The sequence below is a fragment of the Ursus americanus genome, chromosome 24, assembly GCF_024610735.1.
Source record: "Ursus americanus isolate L20-20 chromosome 24, mUrsAme1.1.p, whole genome shotgun sequence".
NCBI lineage: Eukaryota > Metazoa > Chordata > Mammalia > Carnivora > Ursidae > Ursus > Ursus americanus.
In genome coordinates this window covers 33,664,614-33,678,100 of record NC_142150.1, presented here as the reverse complement: position 1 = coordinate 33,678,100, position 13,487 = coordinate 33,664,614, and the positions used below count along the sequence as shown (strand labels likewise).

At 35.6% G+C, this 13,487-nt stretch overlaps 1 protein-coding gene across 1 annotated transcript; it reads right to left on the bottom strand.

Moving 5' to 3' along the window:
• Window positions 1–545: 545 nt before the first annotated feature.
• Window positions 546–1,496, bottom strand: LOC123784952 (olfactory receptor 5J3-like). The gene has a single exon (XM_045786488.2). It carries the CDS (start codon window positions 1,482–1,484, stop codon window positions 546–548), a length of 939 nt encoding a protein of 312 aa, XP_045642444.2. The 5' UTR covers window positions 1,485–1,496.
• Window positions 1,497–13,487: the final 11,991 nt, after the last annotated feature.

Sequence of the window (13,487 nt, the reverse complement as noted above, 5' to 3'; positions counted from 1 at the left end):
AGGTACTAAACAGAACTATATTGAATGAATAAACTATAACTAAGGACAGTTTTTTTCTATAGCTATTCTATACCATTAAGATACATAATTTAAATACAAAAATGGAGATATGTGTCTTTACTTGGGTGACAGCATTTTTAGAACAACAGCAACAACAAAAAAGATCAGATCCAAGAAAATCATGCCAAGAAACTATTTCATTTTTCCTCTGAGATAAGAATACATTTGATAAATTCCTATTGTTGGAGCATTCTTTTCATTTGAATCAATGTCAGAGTCCATGGTGAGTTCTTTCAGAGTTTAGCATCAGAATTTGTTAGGAAAAAAAAAGTACTAGCTCTTGAGAGAACGAAACTGTTAAGTCACAAAACAGTGAATGGTAGAATATAGTGATTTTCAGTCTTCATGTCAAACTCAACATTCACATCTTCAATTTCATGAGACTTCCTTCATTATAGTTTTGTTGGTGTTTGTGTCTGTGATACAATTTTAAGAAAAGTCTATCTATTTAATGTTAGGTTAACAAAGCCATGGACAAGATTGGCTCAGATGGGAGTTCTCTTCCACGATATTGACCTTTTGGCTGCATCTTTCACATCCTTATTTCGTAGGCTATAAATCAGTGGGTTTAGCATGGGTATCACCAATGTATAAAACAGAGCAGAGACTTTCTCCTGTTCCAGGGAATACTGAGAACTTGGCTGGATATAACTAAAGGTCACAGACCCATAGAATAAGGTCACAGCAGTCAGATGAGAGGCACAAGTGGAGAAGGCTTTGCGCCTCCCCTCAGCTGAGCGGATTCTCTGGATGGCAGTGATGATGCACGTATAAGAGACCATGATGACAGTGAAAGTGAACATTGCAATGACCCCAGAGAATATTAAAAGCAACATTTCATTGTTATGGGCATCAGAACAAGAGAGTCTCAGAAGAGGGGGAATGTCACAGAAATAATGATTCACAATATTAGGACCACAGAAATCTAGTTTGAGCAAACCTATTGTGTGTGTGAGCGAGTTAATGAGCCCACCCAAGTAAGATGCAAGGACCAACTGAACACAAACCCTTTGGGTCATTATGACTGTATACAACAAGGGATTAGCTATTGCCACATAGCGGTCATAAGCCATCATAGATAGGAGGATGCCCTCTGTGGTTACATATACTGCAAAAAAGAAACTCTGTAGAACACAACCAGAAAATGTGCTGGACTTACGTTTCGATAGGAAATTGACCAACATCTTTGGAGCAAAGACAGTAGAGTAGCAGATATCACAAAAAGAAAGGTTGCTAAGGAGGAAGTACATTGGAGTATGAAGTTGGGCATTTAACCAGATCAAGATGATCATCCCCCAATTACCTGCCAGAGTGGTGAAATAAATAAGGGTGAAAAGCAAAAAAAGAGGGATCTGCAAATTAGAGTTTTCAGTTAAACCTACCAGAAGGAATTCCTTCACCCCTGTATGGTTCCAACCTGCCATGCATTCAGGTTTATATAGCTTTTCAGTTGCAGAACAAGATGATATCACTCAGATGAAAAAGATATATGTATAATTTCTTCCACGATCCAGTATCCATAATAGTATTGGGGTGTTTGTGTTTACCCTGTAGCTGGTTGAAGAAAAGAAATAAACTTCAGCAGTGGGCTATATGTATACTAGACAATCCATTTACAGTGACTCAAATTCATGGAACTAGAAATTATTTTATGCCTTGTTTCTCAGTTTCCACATCATAAATACTGAGAGAAGGAAACTCTTTCAGATCAAGAAAGTATTAATTGGTAAAACTGACAGTTAAACCCCAATATACCTCAAACCGAACCTCTGACTCATGTTAGGACACATATACAAGTTCTCTGCTTACATCGGCTATGCACTGTGGCTCCTTGTGATAGAAATTACTTCCTTACCTTTTGGCCAAACTACTGCTACTTTTCAACACCTAGTTAACTCTCGATGCTGACATTCATAATAGGCAACCCCTTTCCTTTCCAAATCTCTATGCCTCACCTTCTTCTCAGATTCTGCACTTGGAAGATCAATGACCATGTCCTCCATAAGAGCTGAATTGAGAGGAAGAGGTAGAACAATCTTTTCTTCATTTAATATTGTTAAGGCCAATCAAAAAAATAGCAGTGCAATTCAATTGGAAAGCCCTTTCCTTTTGCATCTTTGGATAATTTCACTTATGCATTTTTTTTTTTTTAATCAACATTAAAACAAACCCTCCAAAACCCAATGTCAAGACTCGGGGTGTGAGGGTGAGATACTGAAACTATACCTATCAGATATGTCTTGTTATTATAAAATATTATATACAAATAAATATATAACTGATTAAGTATTATATGAAATATTGTTATATATTTAAATTTACAATTCTATAACTTCATAAGTATATACATGTACTTGTAATTTGAAATGGTATATATTGAATGGCTTGTGACTAAAAATTGCTTATAAGACAAAGGAAGCAAAAAATCAGATAACATACAAAAATAAAACTTAAATAATAATCACAAATAAAAATGCAAAAGAGCGCACTATCAACAACAAGCTGCCGTACTGAAAGACCCCAAATTATAGCTTAGATAGTCTAATTTAAAAACAATACATATTGATTTGAAGTCTATTATATCCAGGCACGCTAGGGTTGTAGTGGGAAGAAGTAGCAGCTTGTAGCAAAAACAGTCTTAAGCTCTGAGAATCAAATGTCTGTGTGCATGCCCTGGTTTTATTGCGGACAGGCTACAGTGACAAACTCAAGGAAAAGAGAAACTAATTCTTAACATATTATTGGATTCATAAAATAAAATTATGTCTAAAATATTTCCAAAACACTATTATATAGATATGAAAGGAATGGTTTTTCTTGTGATATAGTTAAAATACATTCTAATTCTCAGATACTCTATCTTAAAGAATTTTCCATAAATGTGCAAGTAGCCATAAGTTACTATATAAACCAACTATTAAATACTGTAAACACACATGCATACATGAGAATATTGAATGTAGGTGTTATGCAAATATTGCCCTTTTTCCCATAAAATGAGAACCTTTGAAACCTTTGAAATATAAATAACCCGCAAGTTAGGACATTGTTTTCTGGCTATTTGGAAACAATATTGAAATCCTGTAGCTGGTAATGGATTATTTTAGTGTGGGGAGATAGAAAATATTAAAAGATTTAAATCTACCTACGTTACTACTTCTTAAATATATTCATAACAAAGCCAAGTTCAGAGTAAATAGAATATCCAGTGAAGACGACCAGGTTTTCACGATTCTTAAAAGACTAATTGCTGAGAGTAGAGATTTCTTAATGTTCGGTTGCTTTTCTTTCGGGGACATGAGCGCTAGGTCATGTGTAGATGTGAATCTCAGATGTCCAGAGGTTGGCTCATTAGCATCCTTCTGGTCTCTGGAGACTGGAGCTAATCAGACCCCTGCAGGCCTTCACAGTCGCCATTCACTAGATGCCTTTGCCCTCACTTTGATAAAATGCATTTCCTTTTATAAACAGAACACTCACATGTCTTGGGGAAAAGGCACAAAACAGAGAGTAAATGCAATGTAGGAACTAAAGAAATGTGTTCCACTCATATATATGCTACTCAGACAAATCTTCAAATGTTCTCATGTTGAAACAGCTGAGATTGTCTTTTTTCCCTGTGAAATGGGGACATTTACACATGTTCTATCAACCTCATTGGTTCCTTATGAAATTGATATAAATTAATGCATGACATCATACTCTCCACTTTAACAGTAATTTACATTAGATTTTTGTGAGATTTTACACACATGCACATACACACAGAATTAGTTGAATTGTATACTCTCCTTTTGGTTTATTTGTATAAAACAGTGTGCTTTCATTGGAAACCAGGGATGTACTGTATGGTGACTAACATAATATAATAAAAAAACATTAAAAAAAATCAACAGTGTGCTTTTCTTTTCTCTAATAATTCAATAGACATCACAGAGCTGTGGATTATGTCTTATAATTCTTTTGTAGCTTCCATTCTATTGAAGTGTAGACACATGAGACACTGTGGAGATTTTACATATATTTCACATAGCTTTATTAACTTTTTGCATAATTTATATTTGGCACTCTTAATCACACAAATAATATATTTATTACTGTATGTTTGGGAGAGGGTGATGGATGGTTTTGTTAAGGTGTGTTAATTTTAACATGAAAGCAGAGTAAGTTACAACATATGCAGATAAATAAAATAATGAAGTCATGTTAATCCAAATATTGTAAAAAAACAAATAATTATCCCAAATTACATGCAGTTGTGAATCCAATAAAACAGCATTAGAGCATCTTTAGATACAAAATAGGATACATTGCCATGTAATGAGAGAAAAGAATTTCGAATCCAACAAAACAGTCAGTGAGGAATGGAGTTAGCTACATAAGGAATTAGAGTTGCAAATTAGAAGCAGAAGAAAAAAAAGCAATATGGTTAAATGTAGCCAGATTAATGGCATATACTTTAAAACCAACTGTTTCATAATTTGTGAAGTCATTGCTACAATAACTTGAACAAGGATCGGTGTCAATGGCAAGAAGAAAATCCTGTATTTGCTGGCCAAAAATATCTTGGCTGATACACAACTTAAGTTTTTTGAAATGGAATCTCTGACTTTCTTGAGATGGGTTAGTTCCTTCAAAAATGGGGAAGTATCTTGGATCCTAGGAAGGTTAGATTTATTATAGAAATGATAAATTCACAAAACCCAGAGTTTAAGAAAACTTGTTATATTTTATCATCAGACTCATCATATTTGTGAAACCAACTTCAAATACATAATCAGAAACTGACTTAGAACTGGTTGTTTTGCTGAAAATTGAAGGAAATGTTAGTGTGATTTTAAACAGTATAAATTAATAAGACAATTTGGAATTCAACATATTTATATATTCATGTGTTAAAATATAAAGCATTTATATTCTTGTGTTGATTTAATTTGTTGACCTAATAAGCTTGAGAAAATCAAAAGAAATATATAAATTCAATTTAAAATATAATCAGTTTAATTAAATAAGATTATATATTATAGCAATTTTAAGAGCCCTTTGAAAAGTGATTGTTATAATTTACTAGTTATATAATTAGATTACCCTGTTTTGCAATTTGAATCAAAATGTAAGGGAAAAAGTTGATTTTTATGTTTATTACAGCAAAATATTACTTGTTAAATAAAATAATAGAAAATTAACAATGGAAAGTCTTTTCTGTGTGGAAAAGTGGTTCTTGAGGCTAACAAACAGTTCACATTTCAAGAAATAGATGAGGAATAATTTGTTCAGTATTCTAAAACAAAATCACTATTCATATTAATTTCCAGCCTTTTAGATAAATTACATTTGAAGTTTGACATATTAATAACTTAGTTTATTAATTGCTGATTACACACTGAAAACTTCATTATATTCAGAATCTCACATAGCATTCATGGAATTCTAGTGACATTGGATTAAAAAATGTAACTTTCTATATGCATCCATGAAATCCAGTATTAAATAACAAAGAAAGAAAGGACCAAAGAGGAAGGAAGGATAGAAGGAAGGGAGGGAGGGAGGGAGGAGGGAAAGAATGGGAGAAGGAAGGAAGGGAGGGGGAAGAGACAGAGAGCGTGAGAAGAGAAGGGGAGAAAGAATATCCATATAACTTTAAATATAAATTGTAAAACAATAGATAGCCTAGGATAAGCATTAGTTTTGTTTTGTTTTTTATGATTTTTATTTATTTGAGAGAGAGTGAGAGAGAAAGAGAGAGAGCAGGAGCAGTGGGAAAAGGTAGAGAAAGAGAAGCAGACTCCCCACCGAGTAGGGAGCCCCGATGTGAGACTCATCCAGGACCCTGGGATCATGACCTGAGCTGAAGACAGATGCTTAGCCCACTGAGCCACCCAGGCACCCTAGAACAGACATTAGAATCTCCATCATTATTTTAAAAGCTTTTGTAATTTCACTTTCATAATGCAAAGTTCAATCATATGAAGAATGATTTGTTATTCAGGTAAGGATTGGCAATTGAAAAATTTAAGAAGAATTACTAACATGCCATTCTTAATATATACTCAGCATTCTTCAACATCTAGACCTATGTCTGGCAAACACTACCATTTAACCCCCTTCCCACTCAAGATTACAGACATTCTTTAACCTTATTTTATAGATATAGATCAGATTTTATATCATTGTACAAGCCTTCTATTAGAGTCCCATAGACAAAATCTTTCTATGTCTTTCTGTAGCAGTGCCTAACAAAATGCCTGGTGTATTGAGTTGTATGATAACTGTTAGTTGAAAAACTGAATATATTTTATATTACTCTACGCACCATTTTTGCAGTTTTAGGTAGAAATAAATAATAGTTGTAAAAATTATAAAATATGAAGGGATTGATTAAGATATGTGTGCATGTGAGTAACTAAATATGGCAGATACAAAGGAATAATTGAGTTGCATTCCAGAATAATCAATGAAAAATGTGCACTGCAAGCAGAATAATCAACAATTGGCTATTCCTCTGTAAATGGATGCCAGCACTCCAACTGATCATAGTGGCTGACATTAATTCTGTGAAAATATATTCACTAGTGGAATGTGAAGCAATACTTGTTAATCTAAAAAGCTAAGGCAGATGGGCTATTCCTCAGAAATGACAGGTAAGGATTAACTTATTTAAGAGTGATTTCTTACAGGCTGTCCTCTTGCAAAGTTGCATGGAAATCAGATACAAATCAGTGTGAAGTCAGTAAAGGAAAATGCTGAGGCGAGGGAGCAGTGAAGGCACATGTCAAAAGCTTCAGCATCAGTAATTGGACTCCATTCCCCTGATTACGCCAGGAAAAAAAAATGGTGTTTCCTTAACCATGAAGGCTGAGCTCGCAGATCAAGTTCCTGTCTAATTTATTGTATTTGCACTTAGGAGGCTTGGACCAGAGGATCTCAATCTTCATCAAGTCATGGGGACACTGATGCATCCCAACCTATAAATGTTGAGGTGGCGTCTTTGGGTGGTCATTAGTCTGCCTACCACACCCACCCAGATGGTCATTAGAAAAAGTTTCTAAGCAAAATTACCCATTTTTACACTGTAGCCACAGATTTTAGCCTTATTTATATACCACTTATTTTCATGATGGTGATAACAGCTATGGGCTGGTTGACTCACATGACACCTCATTTACTGGACGATTTGTTCCTAGAAGGCTAACCTTTGTATGTGGACAAATGCCCACCCCTGTCAGCCACACATGAACATGGCCTGCACCCTGGGGCTTGCCACTTAACCATCCTTATGTTTCCACACTTCTTCCATGACCTATGATTTCACTACCGTACTTTAGTTTGGGTGTTAAGGAGCAGTGCTTCTCAGATTTCTAAGACGAGAAAAAGATCTAACTACAGCTTCCGTGGTGGTCTTTTTATCGGACTGACCTGCCAGTCATGCTATGCCAAATAATCAAGAAGACCACCCAATTTTGGGGGGCAAGTGAATTAGCCTGGAATACTTGTCCCGGAAAATTTTAAACTTCAGAATTATCCTCTAAATTATCCAAGGAGGTATATGCATCCTGGTTCATGACTTGGGTCGCATGTACCTCAACATCAGCAGTCTTCTGAATTGGGGAAAAGCCCAGATGATTGTCTAAATTGTACCATCACTGTCCTTGGACATCTTCTCTTGGAGGAGTCTTAGATGGATTGACTCCTGGTTGAGTAAAAGGCTTCAAGTGTAACCACACCTTTTTTTGTTATGTTCACAATCCTAAATGTACATACTTGCTCTTGCAGCAATGTCAGGGATCATGTCGACAGCACTTTTTAGTGGAAATCGAAAGGATCACGGACATAGTGTGGTCGGAATCATGGAAGCCACCATTTTGGATAGGAAAGAAAGAATTAGACTTAAGGGCTAATTTGTTCAAAGCAAATTCTTTGCTGCCTATGAAAAGTATATAGGGTTGAGAAGTTAAGAAAATCAATTATGATTCAATGCTGTGGTGGATCAAAGATGGCTGTAAATTCATTGACACACCTCCCCTGGAATCTGGGGTCACCTTCATGACTTACTTCTTAACAGAAGACAGACGGAATTATGTTCTGGGACTTCTGAGGCTAGGGCATGAGAGGCTGGTAGCATCTGCTGTAGTCTTTTGGAACACTTGCTCTTGGGTTATCCTAAGGCTATTTTTTGAAAGGAAAATTTGGAAAGACCAAAAGGAGATGCCCTAAGACTGCATGAAAAAGAGATGCCCAGCCAACCTTTAGCTATTCCAGTCCCAGCTATTCAAGTGATCCTAAGTGAGACACCAGGCACTGGGGAGCAAGGAGACTATCATTATCTAGCCCTCCCCGCATGGTAGATTCCTGAGCAAAACAAATGGTGATTGTTTTTAGCCACTAGGTTTTGTGGCAGAACAATATACAACCAGAAAAAAATGCTGAATACAGGGCAACTCAGGTCACATATTCTGGCATCACTTTTATAGCTCCACCTGAAAGATCTGGACTCCAGCCCTAGCTCACCCAGATGTGTGGTGGTGCCTCTTTGGCAATGCCAGGGTTCCATCGTCTTGCATGGTCTCAATTGTAAGGCTTGTTTTTCAGCTTCAAAATCAAGCTTTAGGACTTGGTGCTCTCCCAACTAGTGAATTTTGAGTTTGCAGAAAAGGGTTAAAACAGGGTTTGGCTATGAGGTATGGGTATTAGACCCTATCCCCTGATGGGAAGGAGGGATTGTTGCTTCCATAAGAATATACGTTAATATGTATTCTGCTTCTCAGTAATGATGGCTGATCCAGCCAGATTATCATACATTATCTCAAAATGGGATAAACACTGATGAGAACAGTGTACTTGATGCTGCTTCCATCTGTGAGGAGGGGTGACACCAGGAGGCAGTGCCAGGAAATTTTCTTTAGTTTGCTCAAGAACACATAAAACAGAAATGATTTTTGTGGAGCATAAACTCTTACGTTCTTATAGGAGGAAAATGATATGTGCTGATAAAATCCTGGTTTTTTATAAACAATGATGACTATGTTTATATAACAACACAATGGACCATGTACATGCTTAATTAGAAGCTGACTTCTATTCTTAGCAGCTAAGAGAATGTATGGATTTTCAAAACTCACCCTTCATCTCTATCAACTTGGCAAACATCTCACGTGTTCCAAGAAAGTATTTTTTATTTATTTCTCAGATGAAAATCACATATGGATGTATTCTTTTGAATATATCTTTTAAATACAACCAAAATATTTTTTTGTTTGTGTATTTCATGTCACTAGAAAAAAATGGTATTTTTTAACTCCTGCCATGAAATTCACTTGTACCTACCTTCCAATGTTCAATGTAAGGGTAATAAAGATGTAAAATTGTCACATAGATTTTATTTCTGACCTGAATAGAGATCCACATTAAAATGCAGATATTATTACAGAAGGTACACTATTTTTAGGATTTTAAGTTCGTCTCTTCCTTGTAACCGAAATGTAACATAGCTTCTCTGGTAACATTTTCTCTTTCTCATCATAGACAGAAGCAGAAAAATAAATCTCCTGAGATGTGATGAACATAAATACCCTACTTTATTATAATTTTTTCTCAACTGTAGCCCACTTCTTAATATATATGCATTCAGCTTTAAATTTATGTGCTTACATTATTAAAATTATGTGTCAATTTTCTGTGTTCATGCAGTAGATATTAGAAATAAATCATCTATGGGGGCGCCTGGGTGGCGCAGTCATTAAGCGTCTGCCTTCGGCTCAGGGCGTGATCCCGGCGTTATGGGATCGAGCCCCACATCAGGCTCCTCAGCTATGAGCCTGCTTCTTCCTCTCCCACTCCCCCTGCTTGTGTTCTCTCTCTCGCTGGCTGTCTCTATCTCTGTCAAATAAATAAATAAAATCTTAAAAAAAAAAAAGAAATCATCTATGGAACATAAGAACTAGGAAGATCAGTAGGGGAAGAAAGGGATAAAGAAAGGGGGGGTAATCAGAAGGGGGAATGAAGCATGAGAGACTATGGACTATGAGAAACAAACTGAGGGCTTCAGAGGGGAGGGGGGTGGGGGAATGGGATAGACTGGTGATGGGTAGTAAGGAGGGCACGTATTGCATGGTGCACTGGGTGTTATACGCAATGAATGAATCATCGAACTTTACATCAGAAACCAGGGATGTACTGTATGGTGACTAACATAATATAATAAAAAAACATTAAAATTAAAAAAAAAAGAAATAAATCAACATTAGGGAAATAAGGCAGAACAAAATAATATCTCATCTGAGATGTTTTTACCTAATTATTATTCTGATATATTCAGGCAGTGACCTCACTCTTATGGGTTTCACTTGTTTTATAGACAAAGGAATAGTCTTGACTAAGTTCAGTGGTTCTCGCTCATGGGTAATTTTGCCTCCAAAGAGACATTGGCAAAGTTTGGATACATTTAGCTGTCCTGGACAGGGAGGGTGCTACTGACATCTGGTGAATAGAGATCAGGATGCTGCGTAACACCCTAAAATGTGCAGAATAGGCCTCTCTTCCTCCCCAGTAAAGAAATATTGGCCCAAAATGTCAATAGAAACTTTGGGCTAGATAAACTCTTCACAATTTTACAGTTTACAAATACACTATAGTCAAAAAATGGGCAGAAGACATGAATAGACAGTTTTCCAAAGAAGACCTACAGATGGTCAACAGACATCAGAGCAAAGGTGGTGATGATGATTAGAGCCAACAGAGCCAAGGTGCTCACCACCAGTGGTCATCAGGGAACGACAAATCAAAACCACAATGAGACATCACCTCAATCCGGTCAGAATGTCTAAAATCAGCAACACAAGAAACAATAGGTGTGACAAGGATGTAGAGAAAGGGGAACCCTCTTACACTGTTGGTGGGAATGCAAACTGGGCTAGCCACTCTGGAAAACAGTATGGAGGGTCCTCAAAAAGTTAAAAATAGAACTACCCTATGACCCAGGATTTGTACTGCCAGGTATTTACCCAAAGAATACAAGGACACTAACTCAAAGGGATACGTGTACCCCGATGTTTGTAGTAGCACTATCAACAATAGCAAACTACGCAAACAGCCCAAGTGTCCATCAGCAGATGAATGGATAAAGAAGATGTGGTATATATACAATGGAATATTACTCAGCCATCAAAAAGAATGAAATCTTACCATTTGCAACAACGTAGATGGAGCTAGAGAGCATTATGCTAAATGAAATATATCAGTCAGAGAAAGACAAATACCATATGATTTCACTCATATGTGGAATTTAGAAAACAAAACAAAGGGACAAAGAGAGGGGGAAAAAAGAGAGAAGGAGGCAAACCAAGAAACAGACTCTGAACTATAGAGAACAAACTGATGGTTACCAGATGGGAGGTTGGCAGAGGGGATGGGTGAAATAGGTGATGGGGATTAGGGAGGGCACTGGGTGTTCTGTGGAAGTATTGAATCACTGTATTGTATACTTCAAATGAATATTACATTATATGTTAACTAACTGGAATTTAAACAAAAACTTAAAAAAATAAAAACAATGATGGCAGCAACAACAAAACCAAATACATTGTAGTTTATTTATTTTAAACTAACTTATTTTAGAAAATGAAAACTTGTCTCAGATTTAATAGGCCCTATTAAGGAAGCTGATAATTTTTTTATGCAACCTCATATCCATAACACAATGGATGGATGATGAGAAAGAATCAGCTTAATGTTTTTTTAAAAGGAAATTGCACTAAAATTAAAAGAAAATTTCAAACTAGCCTGTAAGTTTCAGAAACTAGTAAAAAAATAAGAACAAATTAATGGCGTCGTACTGTGTACTCGGGCAGTCTTCATAGTAGGACAGGTGTTTTAATATGCTGAAGGTCACTAATTTGAATATTGAGTTCTGCATTTTTGTTTTTTGGGTTGTTTTCTATCTTCTTTCTTTCTTTCTTTCTTTCTTTCTTTCTTTCTTTCTTTCTTTCTTTCTTTCGTTTTGTTTTGTTTTGTTTTTTGGTTTCCAGCAACATCTCAGAACATTTGGAATGCTTCACAGATATTTTTGAAATGCCTAATTTCTTCTGGGAATCAAATCTTTACTGTTTCTTTAAATCAAATAGTAATATAATAGTAAAAAAATAATGAGCAATGATATACCATTACATTGTAATTGACAGTATAAGCTTTACATGTATTCAGGAGATTGATACATATTTAATCACCTAATTTTCGAATCATACATATGCTAGTAGTTTTACATATATTAGTTCATTTAATACTCAAAGCAATCCATGGCAATGGGCAATATCTTATCGGTGTCCATTTATAGGGTAGACTAATGCAGTCATTATATCTTCATGCTTACTAGAAAATGCACAGTATTATATATTCACACGTACACAATTTATTCCTTCAACTTTGTCAAGATAAAACAAAGGAAATGGAGACCGAAGGATCAAAATCAACCTCAGAAAATGTCTGACAATTTAATCCTCAAAAGTGATCCCAGAGCAAGGAATATTTATACTTTAATTGGTTTGCATTGTCATTTGCAGAATAAAATGATTAAAACAATTGTTCACTCCTTGAAGATAGGGACTCAAAGATTAATTCAGTAACATGGTCAAATAATTAGTAATGTATACAGTTTATAATCTTGATGATCTTCACAAACTTGTTTGGTTTGTACATGTCCCCACTATGAATGGAACAGTAGAGGATCCCTTACACTAATCAATCTAGCCCAAAGAAAATCAGTGTGTCATAACTTCACTCTGTCCTAATATTAAAGACACCATTACTATGTGACGTCTATCTGATTTCCTAAGAGCCAGTGAAACCACCATTTCTTACCATGAGTGATATCAAATGTCCCTGATGATAAATGTTCTGCAAGTGCAGAATCTAGACTCAGTTTCCCAAACAAAGCAAGCTACATTTACTCACTCATCTTTCCATCCATCTATTTATTCTACCCATTCATCCATGAAACACACATGTAATGCGAATGTGCCGTATGTCCACTACTATATAGGAACTGGAACAATAAACTAATAAGATACATATACCCTGCTGCCAAGGAGCTTCTAATATGGGTGGGTTGACAGACAATTCAACATATATCTTTAATACATCATGATAAGGAATATAATGAATCAATGCACAAAGTATTTTATAAACACTAACTGGAAAGCAATTATTATTATTTATTTTATTTCAAGAGTATTTCACAGAGTAGAATAATTTTGGAGAGCACATTTCTGAATGAGAGGACAAAAGTATCCTAAAGTATTGAGGATGAAAAGTTATCTTTATTTCTGAAAAATGATAATAAATTTCAAAGAGTTGACATACAGGGTATGCACGGCATGATGATATTGGAAGGGCAAGCTATATCTTGAATATTCTTAAATTATTCAAGTTCTTAT